The following is a 26,946-nucleotide window of genomic DNA, read 5'->3' on the forward strand; positions in this document are numbered from 1 at the left end:
TCCATTCTGACTATCAACTTTAATTTCATTACTTTATTGCATTAATTGATACTTATTTTATCTTATATTGCTGTCTGTTAGGGGTCGGTTAGGTCAGTTGGCTGGATGGCTGGTTTGCAATGCAGTGTGATGCCAACAGCATGGGTTCAATTCTGTCACTGAGCTTAACATGATGAACTCTCCTTCTCAACCCTCAGGTTAAACCACCACCAGTCGTCTTTCTCTCTCTCTCTCTCTAATGAGATGGCTGTCCTATGGTCTGCTCGGACCTGTGGTCACTTTACCTAACTGTTGTTTTTCTGTCTCTTACTGACATCAGCATCTTCCTGATTTAGTGGTTAAGCTGAACAGAAGGAAATTCATGTCCGGCATTAAGAAAGAGAAACACATCTTCATAATTGCTCTTATTGAATTCCTGTGGGGGGTATACAGGGTGACCTGGACATAACGTGGTCATATATCCTGCTGATATTGTCCAAATATGGCCATGTGAGGTCAGACAATGGAGAGACATGGATTCCACAAGACTAGACTTGGTATACAAATGATTTGGCTGTGAATATAGTCCTGAAGAAGGGCTTTTGCCTGAAACATAGACTCTCCTGCTCCTCAGATGCTGCCAGATCTGCTGTGCTTTTCCAGCCCCACACTTTCAATTCTAATCTCCAGCATCTGCAGTCCTCACTTTTGCTCTGTGAGTATAGGAGGTGTGGTTAGTAAGCTTGCAGATGACACCAAAATTGGGGGTGTAGTCGACAGTGAGGAAGATTACCTCAGATTACAACGGGATCTTGATCAGGTGGGCTGAGGAGTGACAGATGGAGTTTAATTTAGATAAATATGAAGTGCTGCATTTTGGAAAAGCAAATCAGTGCAGGATTTATGCACTTAATGGTAAGGTCCTAGGGAGTGTTGCTGAACAAAGAGACCTTGGAGTGCAGGTTCATCGTTCCTTGAAAGTGGAGTCGTAGGTAGACAGGATAGTGAAGAAGGTGTTTGGTATGCTTTCCTTTATTGGTCAGTGTATTGAGTATAGAGATGGATGGTCATGTTGTGGCTGTACAGGATATTGGCTAGGCCACTTTTGGAATACTGTGTGCAATTCTGGTTTCGCTGCTATAGGAAGACTGTTTTGAAACTTGAAAGGGTTCAGAAAAGATTTATAAGGATGTTGCCAGGGTTGGAGGGATTGAGCTATAAGGAGAGGCTGAACAGGCTGGGGCTGTTTTCCCTGGAGCATCGGAGGCTGAGGGGTGATCTTATAGAGTTTTAATCAAATCATGAGGGACATGGATAGGGTGAGTTGTCAAGGTCTTTTTCCCAAGGTTAGGGAATCCAAAACTAGAAGTCATAGGCTTAAGGTGAGAGGAAAAGATTTAAAAAGGACCTAAGGAGTAAATTTTTCACACAGAGAGTGGTACGTGTATGGATGAGCTGCCAGAGGAAGTGGTGGAGGCTGGTACAATTGCAACATTTAAAGGCATCTGGATGGGTATATAAATAGGAAGACTTCAGAGAGATATGGGCCAAATGCTGGCAAATGGGACTAGATTTATGTGGGATATCTGGTCGGCATGGGGGAGTTTGACTGTAGGGTCTGTTTCCGTATTGTACATCTCTATGACTCTAAGAGTGCTTTCAGGGAATGTCTAACGAGCTGACTGACCTGCAGTGGACAGTAATTGATGTGAGGCTTTATCTGGTACACATCAGTTAGATGACCTTCTGTACACAACTAACATTTAAAGGGCTATAAACTGAGGTTAACTGTAAGAGACATTGTTCCCTTTCTCCCAGAAGCTGACTCCAGAGGAGTTTGCAGCAAAGAGGCAAACGTGGAAACTGAGAACATTTGAACGGCGTGCGAGACAGGAAGAAATGGCGAGGTTTGCGAAAGCACAGGTAATGTGGGATATTAGCTACGTCCTCGATTGCTAGGCTATCCCAGGCTGCCCCACTGCTGTCCCCCTTCACCATCGAGTCATTTCACTGAAACCAACAGAGGTGAGGCTTCCCTCCTGTGCCCACATAGGTTTAGGTTTTTTGTTGAAAATGATGGAATCGGACCATGCAGCAGTTGGATCACACTGTGTTGGATTCTGCGTCCATTAAACCAATTATGTCTCAGTTACTGGCACCATTAGTTTGTAAACGTTACTTTACCTGATTCTGGAGCAGGCTTAAGTTAATGCTGAAAATCCCTTACTATTTACGTTCAACTTCCTGTTGACCTGAGGTCATTGCTGAGTCATGCCACTTGCAGGATGAGTGATTCCTTTGAGATCCTGTGCTCCACGGTTCCCTTCATGAACCCTAATCCTCACCATCCCCCCCCCCCCCCCCCCCGCCATTCAGACTCTCCTCACACCTACTGTTTGGACTACACATAGGGACAACACCTACTGTGCTGTCACTTCTCTGCCTGCTTCCCTCCCTCCATGGAGGCAGAATAAGGACAGACCTGTGATGTGACACTCCCAGGACCACATGCTGAGTTTGGCCTCACTTCTCCTCCTCCCCAGCATGTGTCTCCCCATTTTACAGCCTATGTTTTCATGGTGGGGGACGGTGTTTTCATGGTGTCAAGCCTGTGTTTTCCTGATGTAGGCCTGTGTTTTCATGATTGGAGCCTGTGTTTTCCTGGTGTGGGGGCCTGTGTTTTCATTGTGTCAAGCCTGTGTTTTCCAATTGTAGGCCTGTATATTCATGGTGTCAAGCCTGTGTTTTCATGGTGCCAAGCCTGTTTTTCCTAGCGTGAAGCCTGTGTTTTCCTGATGTGTATCTGTGTTTTCATGGTGTGGGCCTGTGTTTTCATGGTGTGGGCCTGTGTTTTCCTGGTGTGGGCCTGTGTTTTTCTGATGTGGGCCAATGTTTTCATGGTGCCAAGCCTGTGTTTTCTGGTGTTAAGTCTGTGTTTTTATGATTGGAGCCCGTATTTTCCTGGTGTGGGGGCCTGTGTTTTCATTGTGTCAAGCCTGCGTTTTCCAAGTGTAGGCCTCTATATTCATGGTGCCAAGCCTGTGTTTTCTAGTGTAAAGCCTGTGTTTTCCTGGTGTGGGCCTGTGCTTACCTGGTGTGGGCAAATATTTTCAAGGTGTCAAGCCTGTGTTTTCATGGTGTTAAGTCTGTGTTTTCATGGTGCCAAGCCTATGTTTTCTGTTCTGAAGACTGTGTTTTCCTGGTATGGGGGGCCTGTGTTTTCATGGTGTCAAGCCTGTGCTTTCCAAGTATAGGCCTGTATATTCATGGTGTCAAGCCTAGTGTGAAGACTGGTGTGGGCCTGTGTTTTCATGGTGTCAAGCCTGTGTTTTCCTGGTGTGGGTCAATGTTTTCATGGTGCCAAGCCTGTGTTTTCATGGTGCCAAGCCTGTGTTTTCATGGCACCAAGCCTGTTTTTCCTAGTGTGAAGCCAGTGTTTTCCTGATGTGTGTCTGTGTTTTCATGGTGTGGGCCTGTGTTTTCCTGGTGTGGGCCTGTGTTTTTCTGATGTGGGCCAATGTTTTCATGGTGCCAAGCCTGTGTTTTCTGGTGTTAAGCCTGTGTTTTTATGATTGGAGCCTGTATTTTCCTGGTGTGGGGGCCTGTGTTTTCATTGTGTCAAGCCTGCGTTTTCTAAGCATAGGCCTCTATATTCATGGTGCCAAGCCTGTGTTTCCTAGTGTGAAGCCTGTGTTTTCCTGGTGTGTGTCTGTGTTTTCTTGGTATGGGCCTGTGCTTACCTGGTGTGGGCCAATATTTTCAAGGTGTCAAGCCTGTGTTTTCATGGTGTCACACCTGTGTTTTCATGGTGTTAAGTCTGTGTTTTCATGGTGCCAAGCCTATGTTTTCTGTTCTGAAGACTGTGTTTTCCTGGTATGGGGGGGCCTGTGTTTTCATGGTGTCAAGCCTGTGCTTTCCAAGTATAGGCCTGTATATTCATGGTGTCAAGCCTAGTGTGAAGGCTGGTGTGGGCCTGTGTTTTCCTGGTGTGGGCCTTTGTTTTCCTCGTGTTGGCCAATGTTTTCATGGTTCAAACCTGTGTTTTCATGGTGTCAAGCCTGTGTTTTCCTGGTGTGGGCCTGTGTTTTCATTGTGTCAAACCTGTGTTTTCATGGTGTCAAGCCTGTGTTTTCCTGGTGTGGGTCAATGATTTCATGATTGGAGCCTGTGTTTTACTGGTATTGGGGCCTGTGTTTTCTTGATGTCAGTCCTGTGTTTTACTGGTGTAGACCTGTGTTTTGATGGTGTGAGGCTGTGTTTTCATGGTGTCAGGCCTGTGTTTTCATGGTGTCAAGCCTGTGTTTTCCAAGTGTTTTCTGAAAAGACCACTCCCTCCGTGACTCCCTTGTCAGGTCCACACCCCCCACCAACCCAACCTCCACTCCCGGCACCTTCCCCTGCAACCGCAAGAAATGCAAAACTTGTGCCCACACCTCCTCCCTTACTTCCCTCCAAGGCCCCAAGGGTCTTCCATATCCACCACAAATTCACCTGCACCTCCACACATATCATCTATTGCATCCGCTGCATGCGAAGTGGCCTCCTCTATATTGGGGAGACAGGCCGCCTACTTGCAGAACGTTTCAGAGAACACCTCTGGAACACCCGGACCAACCAACCCAACCGCTCCGTGGCTCAACACTTTAACTCCCCCTCCCACTCCACCAAGGACATGCAGGTCCTTGGACTCCTCCATTGCCAGACCATAACAATACGACGGTTGGAGGAAGAGCGCCTCATCTTCCGCCTGGGAACCCTCCAACCACAAGGGATGAACTCAGATTTCTCCAGTTTCCTCATTTCCCCTCCCCCCACCTTGTCTCAGTCAAATCCCTCAAACTCAGCACCGCCCTCCTAACTTGCAATCTTCTTCCTGACCTCTCCGTCCCCACCCCACTCCGGCCTGTCACCCTCACCTTGACCTCCTTCCACCTATCACATCTCCAATGCCCCTCCCCCAAGTCCCTCCTCCTTATCTTTTATCTTAGCCTGCTGGACACACTTTCCTCATTCCTGAAGGAGGCTTATCCCCGAAACGTCAATTCTCCTGTTCCTTGGATGCTGCCTGACCTGCTGCGCTTTTCCAGCAACACATTTTCAGCTTTTCCAAGTGTAGGCCTGTATATTCATGGTGCCAAGCCTGTGTTTTCTGTTGTCAAGCCTGTGTTTTCATGGTGCCAAGCCTGTGTTTTCTGGTGTCATACCTGTGTTTTCCTGGTGTGGGCCTGTGTTTTCCTGATTGGAGCCTGTATTTTCCTGGTGTGGGTCCCTGTGTTTTCATGGTGCCAAGCCTGTGTTTTCATGGTGCCAAGTCTGTGTTTCCTAGTGTGAAGCCTGTGTTTTCCTGGTATGTGCCTGTGTTTTCATGGTGTGGGCCTGTGTTTTCCTGGTGTGGGCCAATGTTTTTCATAGTGCCAAACCTGTGTTTTCATGGTGCCAAGCCTGTGTTTACCTGGTGTTGGCCAGTTTTTTCATGGTGTGGGCCTGTGCTTTCATGATGTCAAGCCTGTGTTTTCCTGTTGTGGGCCTGTGTTTTCATGGTGTTAAGCCTGTGATTTCATGGTGGCACACCTGTGTTTTCATGGTTTTAAACCTGTGTTTTCATGGTTGGAGCCTGTGTTTTTCTGGCATGGGCCTGTGTTTTTCTGGTGTGTGCCTATGTTTTCATGGTGTCAAGCCTGTGTTTTCTTGGTGTGTGCCTGTGTTTTCATGGTGTGGGCCTGTGTTTACCTGGTGTGGGCCAATGTTTTTCATGGTGTCAAGCCTGTGTTTTCATGGTGCCAAGCTTATGTTTTCATGGTGGGAGCCTGTGTTTACTTGGTGTTGGCCAGTGTTTTCATGATGTGGGCCTGTGTTTTCATGGTGGGAGCTTGTGTTTACTTGGTGTTGGCCAGTGTTTTCATGATGTGGGCCTGTGTTTTCATGGTGTTAAACTTGTGTTTTCATGATGACAAGCCTGTGTTTTCTTGGTGTGGCCCTGTATTTTCATGGTGTCAAGCCTGTGTTTTCACGATGTCAAGCCTGTGTTTTCCTGGTGTGGGCCTGTGTTTTCATGGTAATAAGCCTGTGATTTCATGGTGGCACACCTGTGTTTTCATGGTTTTAAACCTGTGTTTTCATGGTTGGAGCCTGTGTTTTTCTGGTGTGGGCCTGTGTTTTTCTGGTGTGGGCCTGTGTTTTCATGGTGTCAAGCCTGTGTTTTCATTGTGTTGAGCCTGTCTTTTTATGGTGTCAAACCTGTGTTTTCCTGGTGTGGGCCTGTGTTTTCATGGTGTCAAGCCTGTGTTTTCATTGTGTTAAGCCTGTGTTTTTATGGTGTCAAACCTGTGTTTTCCTGGTTTGGGCCTGTGTTTTCCTGGTGTCAAGCCTGTGTTTTCCTGGTGTGGGCCTGTGTTTTCATGGTGTCAAGCCTGTGTTTTCATTGTGTTAAGCCTGTGTTTTTATGGTGTCAAACCTGTGTTTTCCTGGTGTGGGCCTGCGTTTTCATGGTGTCAAGCCTGTGTTTTCCTGGTGTGGGCCTGTGTTTTCATGGTGCCAAGCCTGTGTTATCCCAGTGTTTTCTCTTTTGTGCCACAGATGATTCAGAGACGGTTGGAAGAGATTGAACAGACGTTCCATGACTTGGAGCAGAGGGGAATTCACCTTGAGCAGGAAATGCGTAATAGTAAAGGTAAAAGCCACAATTCAGTCACACAGCTTCTCCTTATAAGACTGTGTTTGGGTGAGGAATGTGATAAGGATTTCCCCTGGTGTTCTGAAAGTCATTCATGATTTAACATCCCAATGAAATCTGGCTCTTTTCCAGCCATGCCTTTCTGTGGAAACTCTGTCCTGTCTTAAAGAGAGGATTAAGTCTGTCAAAACTTACGCATTCAAAGCACTTAATCGATTTGATCATATATAACAAAAAACATAAAGGTGACTGTCTCAAAGACAAAAGTGAAACATCATTTGCAAAAGCTATGTGTTTATTTAGAGCACTTCCTGTTTGGGAAATGCATCTGTACATAATGTACTACCTGGCTCTTCATATTAATTTTATCTTTATCAGTTAGAACTTGCTTTCACTTTAGCTTGTGGTAGCGATCAAGCACATCACTAGAAGTAGAAAGCCGGAACTGTGCGGCTGTAGTTGAGAGGGTTTTCAGAGCTGGAAAACAGCCAGCTGCTGTGAACAAAAACACAAGGAAGAATTCAAACCACAGCCTGCAACTTCTTAAGTGCTGGGTGAGTCAGATTGGTCATGAATTTTCCATTCCCAGCTGCTGTGGAACTAAAAGGAGTCATGAGATTGAAATAGCATGTTTACCACTGTCTGTGGCAGAACTCTAAAATAGCTACAAAGTGTGTGGCTCGTTGGTCTAGGGAAATGATTCTCGCTTTGGGTCATCTTCGACACAAACGGACGAGAGATCTGGGTTCATATCCCAGACGAGCCCACGTTTCCTGACTAGTGCAAGGGCAGCACGGTGGCACAGTGGTTAGCACTGCTGCCTCACAGCGCCAGAGACCTGGGTTCAATTCCCTCCTCAGGCAACGTGTCTGTGTGGAGTTTGCACATTCTCTGCGTGGGTTTCCTCCAGGTCCTCCAGTTTCCTCCCACAGTCCAAAAATGTGCAGGTTACGTGAATCGGCCATGCTAAATTGCCCGTAGTCTTAGGTGAAGGGGTAAATGTAAGGGAATGGGTCTGGGTGGGTTGCTCTTCAGAGGGTCAGTGTGGATTTGTTGGGCCAAAAGGCCTGTTTCCACACAGTAAGTAATCTAATCTAAGCCGTGTTTGCCATAAGCAGAATGCAGCCACTAGATTAAAATGTATTTGTGGGCGGCACGGTGGCACAGTGGTTAGCACTGCTGCCTCACAGCACCAGAGACCCGGGTTCAATTCCTGCCTCGGGCGACTGTCTGTGTGGAGTTTGCACAATCTCCCTGTGTCTGCGTGGGTTTCCTCCCACAGTCCAAAGATGTGCGGGTCAGGTGAATTGGCCATGCTAAATTGCCCGTAGTGTTAGGTAAGGGGTAAATGTAGGAGTATGGGTCTGGGTGGTATACGCTTCGGCAGGTTGGTGAGGACTTGCTGGGCCGAAGGGCCTGTTTCCACACTGTAAGTAATCTAATCTTAACTAATAAGACTGTGCAATTAAGAAGAGCAACCCTTTTGACAGTGGAGCGGAAAGCTTACTTAACTTGAAGATTTCACTGAAGAGCAGAGAACCTTGACAGGAAAGATTTTGAAGATATACTTTAACCCGGTATTAATGCTACTTATGAAAGTACTTGTATTCAACATCACAACTCAAGGAGAAGGGAAACTGTTGATCAGATAGTGACGGCATTGACACATTGAACAGAATCCCGAGAGTTTGGATAATGGAAAGATAATCTCATCAGAGATAGGATCTAACCGTGAGAGCATGTCTACTGAGACAGGAGGCACTCATTCTCAAGTCAGCTGTCAACATGTGTTAAAACACTGACAGTTCAAAGTTTGGGAGAAGATTTGTAGCTCGGATGCTTGTTGTTGTGGTTCTGTTCGCCGAGCTGGGAATTTGTGTTGCAGACATTTTGTCCCCTGTCCAGGTGACACCCTCAGTGCTTGGGAGCCTCCTGTGAAGCGTTTCTGTGACGTTTCCTCCGGTATTTATAGTGGTTTGTCTCTGCCGCTTCCGGTTGTCAGTTCCAGCTGTCCGCTGCAGTGGCCACTCAACAACTCACCAGGACAAAGGACCCGATACCCAGTATGAGCAAAACCAACGTAGTGTACAAAATACCATGCAAGGACTGCACAAAACACTATAGGACAAACAGGAAGACAGCTAACGATCCGCATCCATGAACACCAACTAGCCATGAAACGACACGACCAGCTATCCTTAGTAGCCCCACACATTCAGATGACAAGCAACATGAATTCGACTGGGACAACACTACTATTATAGGACAAGCCAAACAGAGAACAGCCAGGGAATTCCTAGAGGCATGGCATTCATCCACAGATTCTATCAACAAACACATCGACCTGGACCCAATATACCGGCCTCTGCAGCAGACAGCTGGAACTGACAACCGGAAGCGGCAGAGACAAACCACTACAAATGCCGGAGGAAAAATCACAGAAGCGCTTTACAGGAGGCTCCCAAGCACTGAGGGTGTCACCTAGACAGGGGACGAAACGTCTGCAACACAAATTCCCAGCTCAGCGAACAGAACCACAACACTGACAGTATTAATGGAAGTATAGGTAAGGCTTTGCATTATATCGCAAGACATTCTAGGCCCAATGAGAACAACATATTGAAAAGAAAAGGAAATAATGTTCACACAGGGCCAGCAGAGAGTTGAAGGCAAGAGGACAATATTGCAGAGGACAGCACACAAAAGAAATGAAAGCATGTCCATTGTAGAGGAAACAGTTCTCTAACCTGCAAGAAGGTGATTACTTCACATGTAAGTGTTTTAGCTACAAAGAGGCAAAGCAAGCTAATGAAAATGGCTGCTGGAGAGATGTCAGCCAATGGTTCAAATGAATCACCCTGCACTGCACAACAGATAGGCATCCTCAGGTCTAAAGGCAACCAATGGGGTGTGACTGTTAGAATGATTATCAAGTAAGTGTGAAGTATAGGGTGGCATGGTGGCTCGGTGGTTAGTACTGCTGCCTCACAGTGCCAGGGACCCTGGTTTGATTCCATCCTCAGATGACTGTCTGTGTGGAATTTTCACATTCTCCCCGTGTCTGTCTGGGTTCCTCCAGGAATGCGCAGGCTGGGTTGGTTAGCCATGGGAAATGCAAGGTTACAGAATGGGATGCTCCTTGGAGGGTTGGTGTGGACTTGAATGGCAGAATGGCCTGCTCCCACACTGTAGAGATTCAACCATTAGGTGGACACCAGTGCTAATTGTGCAACACATATGAGCTTTGCAGGTGCATACAAAGGTAAGGTTCAGGTTATATGATGGAGTGATACTTACTCCGAGGGAACGAATGAAGCTGGGAGCCCAACACAATGGGACGAATGCAGACCCCGAGAATGATCTGCTTGTCTGTGAAGGTGGAGACACAATGCAAGAAGCCATCACACACTACAATCACTATCGGGTGCAACTGCGACAGAGAACTCACCAAATGAAACCTGAAGCTGAACAAGGAGATAATACAATTGAAGGTGCTTGAAGTTGCAAACATAGGGTATGTACTGACCGCAAAATGGCTTTGCCTGGGTCCTGACAAAATGAGAGCTGTCGCACAGATGCAACAACCGACAGATGGGAACACAGTCGAACATTTCATTGATTTTGAGAACAATGTAGCAAAGTGTTTGCATTATTCATGATCAGGGTGCAAACCTCCAGAAAACTCAGTGTAGGAATAGATGAAGATTTACTAGAAACAAATAACAAGTGACAATGACACCAGGGCTGAGGGTCCTGTGATGTCAGTGATGATGTTATCCTGCAGTGTGATTCCAGTGAGACAGAACTTGGAGCAACACATATACAGCAAGGACAACTGACTGCATTTAATGTAAATGTACCAACGCTGTGGACCGATTATTGCCGTTGTTTGTAAGTATATCAATCATACCGATTTGAGACAGATGAAGTGACAGTGGAGACCAACCTCAAGCCATTTCAAAGCATGATCCTCAGGGCTACTTCTATTCAGTCAAAGAATCTGCAATGGGACATCATTTGTTTTGCAGAGATATTATCTGTACACGACAAATTAACAAGAGAAACAGATGTACATTGCTGAGAAGCTGTGGGGAGCAGCACCCGCTGTGAGAAAAGTTGAGAATGCTAGGGTGGAGTGTGAAATCTTTCAGAATCAATGAAAAGCAACAACCTGACTGGATTTGGAAATCTTCACCCAGCAGAGACACGTCATCTGAAAGACTTGCTCTAATCAAGCAATTGGATGCAACTCTGCAAATCTTGCGGGAATTAGTAATGAAAGGATGGGCTGGAAGTCTTTAGGAAAGACCTGGTATATAGGGGAGTATTAGACAGACAGAGCTCAAAGGTAGAAGACAGAGGGTGGTGGTGGAGGGTTGCTTTTCAGACTGGAGGCCTGTGACCAGTGGAGTGCCGCAAGGATCGGTGCTGGGTCCACTACTTTTTGTCATTTATATAAATGATTTAGATCTGAGCGTAAGAGGAATAGTTAGTAAGTTTGCAGATGAGGTCTTGCCTTACAAGTCTTATTGAATTCTTTGAGGAGGTGACCAAGCATGTGGATGAGGGTAGAGCAGTGGATGTAGTGTACATGGATTTTAGTAAGGCATTTGATAAGGTTCCCCATGGTAGGCTTATGCGGAAAGTCAGGAGGCATGGGATAGAGGGAAATTTGGCCAACTGGATAGAAAACTGGCTAACCGGTCGAAGTCAGAGAGTGGTGGTAGATGGTAAATATTCAGTCTGGAGCCCAGTTACAAGTGGAGTTCCGCAGGGATCAGTTCTGGGTCCTCTGATGTTTGTAATTTTTATTAATGACTTGGATGAGGGAGTCGAAGGGTGGGTCAGTAAATTTGCAGATGATACGAAGATTGGTGGAGTTGTGGACAGTGAGGAGGGCTGTTGTCGGCTGCAAAGGGACTTAGATATGATGCAGAGCTGGGCTGAGAAGTGGCAGATGGAGTTCAATCCTGCCAAGTGTGAGGTTGTCCATTTTGGAAGAACAAATAAGAATGCGGAATACAGGGTTAACAGTAGGGTTCTTAGTCAGGTGGAGGAACAGAGGGATCTTGGGGTCTATGTACATAGATCTTTGAAAGTTGCCACTCAGGTGGATAGAGCTTGTAAGAAGGCCTATGGCGTATTAGCGTTCATTAGCAGAGGGATTGAATTCAAGAGTCGTGAAGTGATGTTGCAGCTGTACAGGACTTTGGTTAGGCCACATTTGGAGTACTGTGTGCAGTTCTGGTCGCCTCATTTTAGGAAAGATGTGGAAGCTTTGGAGAGGGTGCAGAGAAGATTTACCAGGATGTTGCCTGGAATGGAGAATAGGTCGTACGAGGATAGGTTGAGAGTTCTCGGCCTTTTCTCGTTGGAACGGTGAAGGATGAGGGATGTCTTGATAGAGGTTTATAAGATGATCAGAGGAATATACAGAGTAGACAGTCAGAAACTTTTTCCCCGGGTACAACAGAGTGTTACAAGGGGACATAAAATTAAGGTGAAGGGTGGAAGGTATAGGGGAGATGTCAGGGGTGGGTTCTTTACCCAGAGAGTGGTGGGGGTGGGGGCATGGAATGCGCTGCCCGTGGGAGTGGTAGAGTCAGAATAATTGGCGACCTTTAAGCGGCAATTGGATAGGTACATGGATGGGCGCTTAATCTAGGATAGATGTTCGGCACAACATTGTGGGCCGAAGGGCCTGTTCTGTGCTGTATTGTTCTATGTTCTATGTTCTATGATACCAAAATTGGAGATGTAGTGGACAGCAAAGAGGGTTACCTCAGATTACAACAGGATCTGGACCAGATGAGACAATGGGCTGAGAAGTGGCAGATGGAGTTTAATCCAGATAAATGCGAGATGTTGCATTTTGGGAAAGCAATTCTTAGCAGGACTTATACACGTCATGGTAAGATCCTAGGGAGCGTTGCTGAACAAAGAGACCTTGGAGTGCAGGTTCATAGCTCCTTGAAAGTGGAGTCACAGATAGATAGGATAGTGAAGAAGGCGTTTGGTATGCTTTCCTTTATTGGTCAGAGTATTGAGTACAGGAGTTGGGAGGTCATGTTGCGGCTGTACAGGACATTGGTCAGGCCACTGTTGGAATAATACATGCAATTCTGGTCTCCTTCCTATCGGAAAGATGTTGTGAAACTTGAAAGAGTTCAGAAAAGATTTACAAGGATGTTGCCAGGGTTGGAGAATCTGAGCTACAGGGAGAGGCTGAACAGGCTGGGGCTGTTTTCCCTGAAGTGTCAGAGACTGTGGGGTGACCTTATAGAGGTTTACAAAATTATGAGGGGCATGGATAGGATAAATAGACAAAGTCTTTTCCCTGGGGTGGGGGAGACTAAACGGCATAGGTTTAGGATGAGAGGGGTAAGATATAAAAGAGACCTAAGGGGCAACTTTTTCACACAGAGGGTGGTACGTGTATGGAATGAGCTGCCAGAGGATGTGGTGGAGGCTGGTACAATTGCAACATTTAAGAGGCATTTGGATGGGTATATGAATAGGAAGAGTTTGGAGGGATATGGGCCGGGTGCTGGCAGGTGGGACTAGATTAGGTTGGGATATCTGGTCAGCATGGACGGGTTGGACCGAAGGGTCTGTTTCCGTGCTGTACATCTCTATGACTCTAGATGAAGTGACAGCTCAAGATGGCATCTTGGACTCATCATCTCTAAGGAGTTAAAACAAAAAGATGCTGACATGTATCCACATAACTGTCAAGGGTTACATCCGAAACATTGACTTCTCCACCTCCTGATGCAGCCGGGCTTGCTGTGTTCTTCCAGCCTCCTATCTGTCTACCTTGGATTCCAGCATCTGTAGTTGTTTTTTGTCTCTAAGGAAGTGCACCTTACCTGAGTGCTGCACTGGCCAAACATCAGCAATGAGATTAAGGACTACATCAGCAAACCAAAATAAGCTAAATTTCACTTTGATAAAGCCACCAGCTCATGACCAGACTTTAGCATTGGAGAGTCAGTCAGAGCACAAACACTCAATGCCCTTAACAAGGGGCAGTCCACATGACAGCTTGGTACCATGCAGAACAGTTATCACCTTGCTCCCACTCAGTGAACATGAATTATATTATTGTCTATACTATTGTAACTATAGGTATATACATACAACTAGGACAGCTGCTCCTTCTCTGTAGATGGCTAGAAGAAGATGTGTCACCAACTGCACAGAATGCAGTACAACCATCAGAACCATGAGTCCACTATCTCTCAATGAGGACGATGCATCAGTAGTAACACTTGGCAGGGGAACACTGCCGTCTGCATAGAGAACCTCATCCCAGGACTGGCAAAGTTCCTGATGAACTGTCAATGACAATGTGTACCATTACCAAGACCTGCCCAAATCATAGAGGACGTTGCATATCATTTGCAGAGGATGACAGAAGTGGGACTGACTCAAATTAATAGAAGTTTGTTAGTGAATGGTATATATTGCTGTTGACCGTGGATAACTTACAGTTGCAAATAGTTGTGTTTTCAAATTATTATTTTTGATGAAAAGAGGGTGAATGTTTGGAGAAAAACAATTATCATTGTCACTCCAACTGGCCAACATCTATTTTTAAGAATCTCCAATATTTTTAAATAAACAATAAGTAATAGCTGGCTTGCTATAGTCATGTGACCTGTATTCTGCTTTGTGTTTTACCTCAGTAATAGCAGCTATTAAGCCCGAGATGTGAAATATCCAATGCTGCTCTTTGTTCATGCTGGGTTGGGATGTATTTGTGTCATTTAATTGGTGCTGACTTCAGCTTCTTATCCTAGGATGACTCAATCAATGGAAAATGTATTTTCCTTCACTTGTAAATAACTTATTTCTACATGTGATGTTTCATCCTCCCAGACCACACACTCTCTGAAAACGGATTGTTGTATTAAGAATGGCTTATTCTGATTCTCACTCTGAATTTACACTCCTCCATGCCTTCCCTCCCATTAGTAACATAGGGACGAGGAGGAGGCCATTCGGCCCTTTCAGCCTGCTCTCCCATTCAAAATGTTCATGACTGATTCCCTGTCTCAATTTTACTTTCCCAATTTTTTTCCAATGGTCTTGATGCCTTTAAAATCTAGAAATGGCTTGATCTCTTTGTTGAATATATCCAGTGATTAGGCTTCCACAGCCTTCAGGTGTCGAGAATTCCACAGGTTCATTACCCTCAGAGTGAAGAAATGCTTCCTCTTCTCAATCCTAAATCGTCTACTCCATATCCTGAGACTGTATCCTCAGTTGTAGACTCTCCAACCAGGGGAAACATCTGTCCTTTATCAAGCCTGTTCAGTTCTGTTAGAATTTAATTTGCTTCAATCAGATCCCCTATCATCCTTCTCAACCCTTATAGCTAGAATAGGGAGCCCATTAGTGCGGGAAATGCCAAATCTGCAATGTCCACCATCTAGAAGGACAGAGCTGAAAATGTGTTGCTGGAAAAGCGCAGCAGGTCAGGCAGCATCCAAGGAGCAGGAGAATCGACGTTTCAGGCATAACCCCTTCTTCAGGAATTATCAACTCATGCCCGAAACGTCGATTCTCCTGCTCCTTGGATGCTGCCTGACCTGCTGCGCTTTTCCAGCAACACATTTTCAGCTCTGATCTCCAGCATCTGCAGTCCTCACTTTCTCCTATCTAGAGGGACAGCCCACCTTCAAGTCAAATGGTGTCCTGACTTTGGACAAATGTTACCATTGCTGCTGCATCAAAATCCTGCTATCCCCTCCCTAACGGCACTATGGGTGAAAACCTTTTGATAACGGTGGTTCAAGAAGGTGGCTCACCCCTGCTGTTCCCTCAGACATCACTTTGCAGCGCATTATCTATTTGTTACATGATACGTCCCCTTTAAGATTGTTCCATGGCCAGTCATGTGACTATCTTAAACGATATGCTGTACACGCAGCCTGTTTGTTTGCTGTATGGCCACACTTAAACACCACTGTCTTCTCAAAGGCAATCAGAGCTGTGTAATAAACGCCAATCACACCCACAACCTGAAGTTGAAACTGAGAAACTGGGCTCAAGGGAAACTTGAAAGGGTTCAGAAAAGATTTACAAGGATGTTACCAGGGTTGGAGGATCTGAGCTAGAGGGAGAGGCTGAACAGGCTGGGGCTGTTTTCCCTGGAACGTCGGAGGCTTAGGGGTGACCTTATAGAGGTTTATAAAATCATGAGGGGCATGGATAGAATAAATAGACCAAGTCTTTTCCCTGGGGTTGGGGAGTCCAGAACTAGAGGGCATAGGTTTAGGGGGAGAGGTGAAAGATATAAAAGAGACCTAAGGGACAACTTTTTCACACAGAGGGTGGTACGTGTATGGAATGAGCTGCCAGAGGAAGTGGTGGAGGCTGGTACAATTACAACATTTTAAGAGGCATTTGGATGGGTATATGAATAGGAACGGTTTGGAGGGATATGGGCCGGATGCTGGCAGGTGGGACTAGATTGGGTTGGGATATCTGGTCGGTGTGGACAGGTTGGACCGAAGGGTCTCTTTCCGTGCTGTACATCTCTATGACTCTATTATTCCTTTAACTGGCATGGACAGTGGGAATTGAAGACATTGGGTCTGTTGCAGGGAAGCTTTCCTTCCAGCAGAGGGCCCCAGCATTCCACAAACAGCAAACTTCTATTTGTTGAAAGGTTACGGCTATAACGCCTAGAGACATCTCCTGCAAGTGTACACTCAGCCGCATTTCCAGGACAAGGTGGAGCTGGGAAAGAATTGGCCAGAAACTGTGACCTTCTCCTTTCTGTACGTATGTTCCTGTGATAGCAGCATGAATGCTCAGGGAGATATCAGCTCTCAGCTTCCACCCCTTCTGGTCAACCAACCATTTTTATGCATCACCAATATTTTTCTGACAATCAATGGGCAGAAGGGTTTGGCAAAAATGAAAGAGAAACCAAAATTTTAAAAATAGCACCATGGTCTGTCTTCTGTGCTCTTAGCTCCAGAGTCTGGGAGTTTAACCTTTAATTTCTGGTGACTCCAGGATGAAGTAGAAGGGAGGGGAGATCTGCGGTGCAGTGGCTCTCTCTTTGAGGTGATTGTTCTGTCCTGCTGCACGAGATGGTAAAGGGTTGGAGGCAGGGTCACACACAAACTGGGCAGGTCGCAGGGTGAACCTGAATAAAGTGCTCATGGATTATCACGTGCATCCAACCCAAGGTCAACAGTTCAGTCCAAAGTGAGGTTCAATCATTTCCACACACACGCTGTACATTTACACAGTGGGCAGCACGCTGGCACAGTGGTTAGCACTGCTGCCTCACATCGCCAGAGACCCGGGTTCAATTCCTGCCTCAGGCGACTGACTGTGTGGAGTTTGCACATTCTCCCCGTGTCTGCGTGGGTTTCCTCCGGGTGCTCCAGTTTCCCCCCACAGTCCAAAAATGTGCAGGTTGGGTGAATTGGCCATGCTAAATTGGCTGTAGTGTTAGGTGAAGGGGAATGAGTCTGGGTGGGTTGCGCTTCGGCGGGTCGTTGTGGACTTGTTGGGACGAAGAGCCTGTTTCCACACTGTAAGTAATCTAAATCAAAACTCTACTATCTTGAGCTGTGTTAAGAGGAGGTTTGAGGGAATTGTGAGGAAGAGATGCTTGGGAGGATTTGTTCAGCCAGGGAGCATCAAGGTAAGTTCATTGATAAAGGGACAGAAACAGATATGGGTTTAGAGGCAGTCCGATACAATCCTGTCCACTTGCTAAAGCTGAGATCTACTAATAAAGTGACAGGTTTGTTCAGTTTCTAAACATTGTTTGTCCTACAGGTGAACAGCAAGATCTGATGCAATCCTGGATCACACTGGTGCAAGACAAGAACCAACTCCTGAGTGAAGAGTCTGAGTTAATGATACAGTAAGAACACTTGCTGCTCTGCTCTCCATGATGATCTTTAAACCTGATCAATCCTCAGTAGTGTGGTGTTGCAGGGTGACCAAGAATGGGGACTTTACATGCTGGAAGAAAAGGCAAAAAGGAGGTGGAGTGGCTTTGTTAATAATGGACGGTATCATGGTAGTAAGTGGTGATAGAGATGCTATAGAATATGATTTGGAATCGATTTGGGTGGAAGTAAGAAATGGCAAAGGAAAGAAAACATGGCTGTGAGCTATCTCCAGCACCCTGAATTGCTGCCTCACTGTTGTTAAAGGTATAAATCGGTAAATAATGGAAATATTGAAGGAGGACACTATAATCGCCATACATGATCTTAATCTGCATATTGACTGAATAAATTGCATGGGCAATGGTGACATGGAAGGTGAATATCTAAAGCACATGAGCAAGTGTTTGTAAGAGCAGTATGTTGCAGCAACTATCTGGGAACAGGCTACTTTAGGACTAATCATGTGTAATAAGGCAGTGTAAGATCACATAGTTCAGAATCCTGTCGTGGGGAACAATAACAACATAGTGGAATTGAGGGAGACCAACTCAGCTCTCAAACCACTGTCCTCAACTTACGATGACAGAGGGATGAAGGAAGAGTTGTGTAAAGTGGAAATAGATTAAAGGGAAGGTCAGGAGATAAACAAAAGCACAACCTTTTAAAACTTGTGTTGTCTCTAACGCGATTATAGCGCCAACACTAAGTGGTGTTTCTAAAGCGTGACTTTTCTATAACACACGGTTGCACTAGAACCCAACCATAGCGTTATGTAACGACCTGTATTTCATGATGCTCAGTAAAAACTTATTCCAGCCAAAATAGGACTAGATAAGAAGGAAGAACCTGCAGTCGAGGAGAAAATCCAAACAAAAACCTAAGGCATGCCAAGCGATCAACACAGATGTAGTTAAACACAGAAGACAGGGAGTCAGGATGAGTAAGTTTTCTCTGATTTTGGGAAGATACGATTGTTGGAGTGTCACAAGGATCAGTCCTAGGGTCATGATTATTTACTTTCTCAGTTAATCATTTGGAGGAGAGACAGACTGTAATGTATTCACACTGGCTGATTATACAGAAACATCTGGGGGAGCACCTTGTCTTAGCAATCTGCAAGGGGATACAGGTAGGCTGACTGAGTGGGCAAAACCTTAGCAGTTGGAGTTTAATGTAGGAAAATGAGCTTGTGAGGGCAGGAACAGAAGGATAGGGCAGATGAATGCATGGCTGAGGAGCTGGTGTATGGGAGAAGGATTCACATTTTTGGATCATTGGAATCTCCTTTGGGGTAGAAGTGACCTGTTCAAGGAGGACGGATTGCACCTAAATTGGAAAGGGACTCATATACAGGCAGGGAAATTTGCTACAACTGCTTGGGATGATTTAAACTTGTAAGGTGGGGGGGGTGGTGGGGGGCGGTGGGGGGGGGGGGTGGGACCCAGGGAGATAGTGAGGAAAGAGATCGATCTGAGATGGGTACAGCTGAGAACAGAAGTGAGTCAAACAGTCAGGGCAGGCAGGGACAAGGTAGGACTAATAAATTAAACTGCATTTATTTCAATGTAAGGGGCCTAACAGGGAAGGCAGATGAACTCAGGGCATGGTTAGGAACATGGGACTGGGATATCATAGCAATTACAGAAACAGGGTTCAGGGATGGGCAGGACTGGCAGCTTAATCTTCCAGGATACAAATGCTACTGAAGGATAGAAACGGAGGCAAGGGAGGAGGGGGAGTGGCATTTTTGATTTGGGATAGCATTACAGCTGTACTGAGGGAGGATATTCCCAGAAATACATCCAGGGAAGTTATTTGGGTGGAACTGAGAAATAAGAAAGGGATGATCACCTTATTGGGATCATATTATAGACCCCCTAATAGTCAGAGGGAAATTGAGAAACAAACTTGTAAGGAGATCTCAGCTATCTGTAAGAATATCAGGGTAGTTATGGTCAAGGATGTTAACTTTCCAAACATCGACTGGGACTGCCATAGTGTTAAAGGTTTAGATGGAGAGGAATTTCTTAAGTGCGTACAAGACAATTTTCTGATTCAGTATGTGGATGTACCTACTGGAGAAGGTGCAAAACATGACCTACTCTTGGGAAATAAGGCAGGGCAGGTGACTGAGGTGTCAGTGGGGGAGCACTTTGGGGCCAGCGGCCATAATGCTATTTGTTTTAAAATAGTGATGGAAAAGGATAGACCAAATCTAAAAGTTGAAGTAATAAATTGGAGAAAGGCCAATTTTGACGGTCTTAGGCAAGAACTTTCGAAAGCTGATTGGAGGCAGATGTTCGCAGGTAAAGGGACGGTTGGAAAATGGGAAGACTTCAGAAATGGGATAACAAGAATCCAGAGAAAGTATATTCCTGTCAGGGTGAAAGGGAAGGCTGGTAGGTATAGGGAATGCTGGATGACTAAAGAAATAGAGGATTTGGTTGAGAAAAAGAAGGAGGCATATGTCAGGTACAGACAGGATAGTTCGAGTGAATCCTTCGAAGAGTATAAAGCAGTAGGAGTATACTTAAGAGGGAAATCAGGAGGGCAAAAAGGGGATTTGAGATAGCTTTAGCAAATAGAATTAAGGAGAATCCAAAGGGTTTTTACGAATGCATTAAAGACAAAAGGGTAACTAGGGAGAGAATTGGTCCCCTCAAAGATCAGCAAGGCGGCCTTTGTGTGGAGCCACAGAAAATGGGGGAGATACTAAATGAATATTTTGCATCAGTATTTACTGTGGAAAAGGATATGGAAGATATAGACTGTAGGGAAATAGATGGTGACATCTTGCAAAATGTCCAGATTACAGAGGAGGAAGTGCTGGATGTCTTGAAATGGTTAAAGGTGGATAAATCCCCAGGACCTGATCAGGTGTACCCTAGAACTCTGTGGGAAGCTAGAGAAGTGATTGCTGGGCATCTTGCTGTAATAGTTATATCATCGATAGTCACAGGTGAGGTGCCGGTAGACTAGAGGTTGGTTAACGTGGTGCCACTAAGAAGGGCAGTAAAGAGAAGCCAGGGAACAATAGACCAGTGAGCCTGACCTCGGTGGTGGACAAGTTGTTGGAGGGAATCCTGAGGGACAGGATGTACATGTATTTGGAAAGGCAAGGACTGATTAGGGATAGTCAACATGGTTTTGTGTGTGGGAAATCATGTCGCGCAAACTTGATTGAGTTTTTTGAAGAAGTAACAAAGAAGATTGATTAGGGCAGAGCAGTAGATGTGGTCTATATGGACTTCAGTAAGGCATTCGACAAGGTTCCCTGTGGGAGACTGATTAGCAAGGTTAGAGTTCATGGAATACAGGGAGAACTAGCCATTTGGATACAGAACTGGCTCAAGCGTAGAAGACAGAGGGTGGTGGTGAAGGGTTGTTTTTCAGACTGGAGGCCTGTGACCAGTGGAGTGCCACAAGGATCGGTGCTGAGTCCTGTACTTTTATAATTTACGTAAATGATTTGGATGTGAGCATAAGAGGTACAGTTAGTAAGTTTGCAGATGACACCAAAATTGGAGGTGTAGTGGACAGCGAAGAGGGTTATCTCAGATTACAACAGGATCTGGACCAGATGGGCCAATGAGCTGAGAAGTGGCAGATGGAATTCAATTCAGATAAATGCAAGGTGCTATATTTTGGGAAAGCAAATCTTAGCAGGAGTTGTACACTTAATGGTAAGGTCCTAGGGAATGTTGCTGAACAAAGAGACCTTGGAGTGCAGGTTCATAGCTCCTTGAAATTGGAGTCACAGGTAGATAGGAGAGTGAGGAAGGCGTTTGGTATGCTTTCCTTTACTGGTCAGAGTATTGTGTACAGGAGTTGGGAGGTCATGTTGCGGCTTTACAGGACATTGGTTCGGCCATGTTAGAATATGACGTGCAATTCTGGTCTCCTTCCTATCGGAAAGATGTTGTGAAACTTGAAAGGGTTCAGACGGGTGACCTTATAGAGGTTTACAAAATTATGAGGGGCATGGATAGGATAAATAGACAAAGTTTTTTCCCTGGGGTCGGGGAGTCCAGAACTAGAGGGCATAGGTTTAGGGTGAGAGGGGAAAGATATAAAAGAGACCTAAGGGGCAACTGTTTCACGCAGAGGGTGGTACGTGTATGGAATGAGCTGCCAGAGGATGTGGTGGAGGCTGGTACAATTGCAACATTTAAGAGGCATTTGGATGGATATATGAATAGGAAGGGTTTGGAGGGATATGGGCCGAGTGCTGGCAGGTGGGACTAGATTGGTTTGGGATATCTAGTCGGCATGGACAGGTTGGACCGAAGGGTCTGTTTCCATGCTGTACATCTTTATGACTCTATGACTGGGAGGAAGAATCAAGCAACATTTAACTGGAGAGACTCCAAAAACGAGTAGCACAAGGTTCTGGATGTTGTTGTGCATGAAACACAATATGTTAGTGTGCAGGGGCAGCCAGTGATGAAAAAGGCAAATGGCAATTTAACAGAACTGTGCACAGTTTTGGTCAAACAAGGTTTACTGATATTGGAGTCAGTTCAAAAGAGATTGACAGACTGATTCCTGGGATAAAGGGTTAGCTTATCGAGAACAGCTAAACAGGTTAGCCTTTACTGACTAGGATTTAGAAGACTGAGAGGTGATCTTACCGAAACATACAGGATTCTGAGCTGGGATTAAATGTTCAGAAAATGTTAGTAGTGGGGGAATCTCAAACTCAGGGACATAACTATAGAATAATGGAACACTGTTTAAAAACTGGGATATGAACACATTTCTTTTTGATGAAAGCAAAAGTCTTAAATTGTCTCCAACGGAGACTTGTGGAAAGTCGGTCACTTCCTGTAGTTAGAGGAGGGAGATAGCCACCAACTGCCCCATATCTCGCAAATCTGTCAGATTGAGAGGGGAGTTCAGGTCTCAGACAGATCTTGTTGACAGGCAAGGCGGACATGAGGGGCCGAATGGTCCATAGGCTCCAACATAGATCGATGTTTGAAAGTCTGAAAATGACGGTGTCACAGCGAAACACAGCCCCCCTCCCCTCCCCGTGACAGGTGTCACAGTGAAACACAGCCCCCCTCCCCTCCCCGTGATGGTGTCACGGCGAAACACAGCCCCCCTCCCCTCCCCTCGACAGGTGTCACAGTGAAACACAGCCCCCCTTCCCTCCCCGTGACGGTGTCACAGTGAAACACAGCCCCCCTCCCCTCCCCGTGACGGTGTCACAGTGAAACACAGCCCCCCTCCCCTCCCCGTGACGGTGTCACAGTGAAACACAGCCCCCCTCCCCTCCCCTCCCCGTGATGGTGTCACGGTAAAACACAGCCCCCCCACCTCTCCCCGTGAAGGTGTCACGGTAAAACACAGCCCCCCCCCCCCGCTCCGTGACGGTGTCAGTGAAATACAGCCCCCCTCACCGCCCACTGACGGTGTCACAGTGAAACACAGCCCCCTCCCCTCCCCGTGACGGTGTCACGGTGAAACACAGCCCCCCTCCCCTCCCCGTGACGGTGTCACGGTGAAACACAGCCCCCCTCCCCTCCCCTCGACAGGTGTCACAGTGAAACACAGCTCCCCTCCCCTCCCCGTGACGGTGTCACAGTGAAACACAGCCCCCCTCCCCTCCCCGTGACGGTGTCACGGTGAAACACAGCCCCCCTCCCCTCCCCTCGACAGGTGTCATAGTGAAACACAGCCCCCCTTCCCTCCCCGTGACGGTGTCACGGCGAAACACAGCCCCCCTCCCCTCCCCTCCCCTCGACAGGTGTCACAGTGAAACACAGCCCCCCTTCCCTCCCCGTGACGGTGTCACAGTGAAACACAGCCCCCCTCCCCTCCCCGTGACGGTGTCACAGTGAAACACAGCCCCCCTCCCCTCCCCTCCCCGTGTCACGGTAAAACACAGCCCCCCCCCCCCCCCTCTGCTCCGTGACGGTGTCAGTGAAATACAGCCCCCCTCACCGCCCACTGACGGTGTCACAGTGAAACACAGCCCCCTCCCCTCCCCGTGACGGTGTCACGGTGAAACACAGCCCCCCTCCCCTCCCCGTGACGGTGTCACGGTGAAACACAGCCTCCCTCCCTGCCCCGTGACTGTGTCACGGTGAAACACAGCCCCCCTCCCCTCCCCGTGACAGGTGTCACGGTGAAACACAGCCCCTCTCCCCTCCCCGTGACTGTGTCACGGTGAAACACAGCCCCTCTCCCCTCCCCGTGACTATGTCACGGTGAAACACAGCCCCCCTCCCCTCCCACTGACTGTGTCACGGTGAAACTCCCCGTGACGGTGTCACAGTGAAACACAGCCCCCCTCCCCTCCCCGTGACTGTGTCACGGTGAAACACAGCCCCCCTCCCCTCCCCGTGACGGTGTCACGGTTAAACACAGCCCCCCTCCCCTCCCTGTGACGGTGTCACGGTGAAACACAGCCCCCCTCCCCTCCCCGTGACGGTGTCACAGTGAAACACAGCCCCCCTCCCCTCCCCGTGACGGTGTCACGATGAAACACAGACCCCCTCCCCGTGACGGTGTCACAGTGAAACACAGCCCCCCTCCCCTCCCCGTGACGGTGTCACAGTGAAACACAGCCCCCCTCCCCTCCCCGTGACTGTGTCACGGTGAAACACAGCCCCCCTCCCCTCCCCGTGACGGTGTCACGGTTAAACACAGCCCCCCTCCCCTCCCTGTGACGGTGTCACGGTGAAACACAGCCCCCCTCCCCTCCCCGTGACGGTGTCACAGTGAAACACAGCCCCCCTCCCCTCCCCGTGACGGTGTCACGATGAAACACAGACCCCCTCCCCGTGACGGTGTCACAGTGAAACACAGCCCCCCTCCCCTCCCCGTGACTGTGTCACGGTGAAACACAGCCCCCCTCCCCTCCCCGTGACGGTGTCACGGTGAAACACAGCCCCCCCCCCCCTCCCCCCAGTGACAGTGTCACAGTGAAACACAGCCCCCCTCCCCTCCCCGTGACGGTGTCACGGTGAAACACAGCCCCCCTCCACGCCCACTGACTGTGTCACGGTGAAACACAGCCCCCCCTCCCCTCCCCGTGACGGTGTCACAGTGAAACACAGCCCCCTGCTGGTTGCTTTTTACTTGGGGAGGAAATGAAAGGAGCATTCTAAGTACCAATGACCAAAGTAATTTTAATGCAGAGTGGTTTAACAAGAGAGAAACAGACAGCGTTTGACGAGATATGTGCCTTAAACTTGGTGTACAACTGTAAATGAGGCTGCATTTGATCTGAAGAAAACCAAACTTTTTTGTGTTGAATTACTTAGGGGACGTGAGCTGGAACTGGAGGATCAGAAGAGTAGGCTGGAACAGGATCTCAGGAGGTACATGAATATGAATGGTAGGTGACACTCCATAAACATCTCTCCTTATTTCCCCACATTCCTTCTCCTTTCTCTGATGTGTCAGTGTTTTTTTTACTGTGTTGTGAGTGGTGCAAGAGCACTGGAGCACAGGGAATGTTCTGGATTAGTGGGTAGGGATGGGGAGAAAGTAGCATAGAGTACAATGGGTGAGTGGGGGAGGGGATGAAGGTGATAGGTCAGGGAGGAGAGGATGGAATGGACAGGTGGAAAAGAAGATAGGCAGGTCGGACAAGTCATGGGGACAGTGCTGAGCTGGAAGTTTGGAACTAGGGTGAGGTGGGGGAAGGGGAAATGAGGAAACTGTTGAAGTCCACATTGATGCCCTGGGGTTGAAGTGTTCCGAGGCGGAAGATGAGGCGTTCTTCCTCCAGGCGTCTGGTGGTGAGGGTGCGGCGGTGGGCCTCCTTCACCAGCATCAGCAGTCATTCTTTTTTAACCACAGGGAATGTTCCCCCGTTACAGAGAACAGTTACCACCAGATGGCGGTGTTGAGAACACCTTTCAAAAGCAATTCCCCAATTTCCTGACCTTCCCCTTTTCCTGTTAACCCACTTTGCCAGCTTGGAGTCCGATTGCCTGAATCTGCCTTCACTCAACAGCCACTTGGGTCATTGATACGGAGGACCACTGCCAAGTTATTGGAAGCACGAAGGCTAACACTTTGCCGACCTTGCCAGCAATACCTACATCCTGTACAGATTATCACCCGTGCACCAGCCTTTCTCTGAGTGTATGAGTCAACTAGTTTAGAACATTGTAATGTTCTATGCAGTACAGGCCCTTCGGCCCTCAATGTTGCGCCAACCTGTGAAACCAATTTGAATCCTATCTAACCTACACTATTCCATTTACATCCATATATTTATCCAAAGACCATTTAAATGCCCGTAACGTTGGTGAGTCTACTACTTTTGCAGGCAGAGCATTCCACGTCCCTACTACTCTGAGTAAAGAAATTACCTCTGACATCTGTCCTATATCTATCACCCCTCAAATTAAAGCTATGTCCCCTTGGGCTAGCCATCACCATCCGAGGAAAAAAGATGTCACTGTCCACCCTATCTAACCCTCTGATTATCTTATATGTCTCAATGAAGTCACCTCTCAACCTTCTCTCTAACAAAAACAGCCTCAAGTCCCTCAGCCTTTCCACATAAGACCTTCCCTCCATACCAGCCAACATCATACTAATTCTCCTCCGGACCCTTTCCAAATCTTCCACATCCTCCCTATAATGCAGTGACGAGAACAATATGCAATACCCCAAGTGTGGCCGCACCAGAGTTTTGTACAGCTGCAACATGACCTTATGGCTCCAAAACCCAATCCCTCTACCAGTAAAAGATAACACATTGTTTGCCTTTTTAACAACCCTATCAACCTAGGTGGAAACTTTCAGGGATCTGTGTACAGCGACACCTAGATCTATCTGCTCATCTACACTGCCAAGAGTTTTACTATTAGCCAGTACTCTGCATTCCTGTTACTCCTTCCGAAGTGAATCACCTCACACTTCTCCGCATTAAACTCCATTTGCCACCTCTCAGCCCAGCTCTGCAGCTTACCTATGTCCCTCTGTAACCTGCAACATCCTTCAGCACTATCCACAACTCCACCAACTTTAGTGTCATCCGCAAATTTACTAACCCATCCATCTACATCCTCATCGAGGTCATTTATAAAAATGACAAACAGCAGTGGCCCCAAAACAGATTCTTGCGGTATACCACTAGTAACTGGACTGCAGGATTAACATTTCCCATCAACCACCACCCTCTGTCTTCTTTCAGCTAGCCAATTTCCAAACTGCTAAATTACCCTCTATCCCATGCCTCCCCATTTTGTACAATACCCTATTGTGGGGAACCTTACCAAATACCTTATTGAAATCCATATACACCACATCAAATGCTTTAACCTCATCCACTAAACAGATCACCTTCTCAAAGAACTCAATAAGGTTTGTGAGGCATGATCTACCCTTCACAAAACAGTGCTG

General features: G+C 47.1%; 1 protein-coding gene across 4 annotated transcripts in view; it reads left to right on the top strand.

Moving 5' to 3' along the window:
- mical1 (microtubule associated monooxygenase, calponin and LIM domain containing 1) overlaps positions 1–26,946 on the top strand; it is a 105,833-nt gene that overhangs the window by 75,529 nt on the left and 3,358 nt on the right. For 3 of the 4 annotated variants that reach the window (XM_060845580.1, XM_060845583.1, XM_060845581.1), the window contains 4 exons: positions 1,798–1,902; positions 6,556–6,649; positions 17,459–17,546; positions 24,849–24,922. In XM_060845580.1, coding sequence (XP_060701563.1) covers positions 1,798–1,902; positions 6,556–6,649; positions 17,459–17,546; positions 24,849–24,922 — 361 coding nt within the window. The remainder of the gene's footprint in view (positions 1–1,797; positions 1,903–6,555; positions 6,650–17,458; positions 17,547–24,848; positions 24,923–26,946) is intronic. The other variant, XM_060845582.1, reaches the window with a different exon arrangement.

Source organism: Hemiscyllium ocellatum, chromosome 26 (assembly GCF_020745735.1).
Source record: "Hemiscyllium ocellatum isolate sHemOce1 chromosome 26, sHemOce1.pat.X.cur, whole genome shotgun sequence".
Classification (NCBI taxonomy): Eukaryota; Metazoa; Chordata; class Chondrichthyes; order Orectolobiformes; family Hemiscylliidae; genus Hemiscyllium; species Hemiscyllium ocellatum.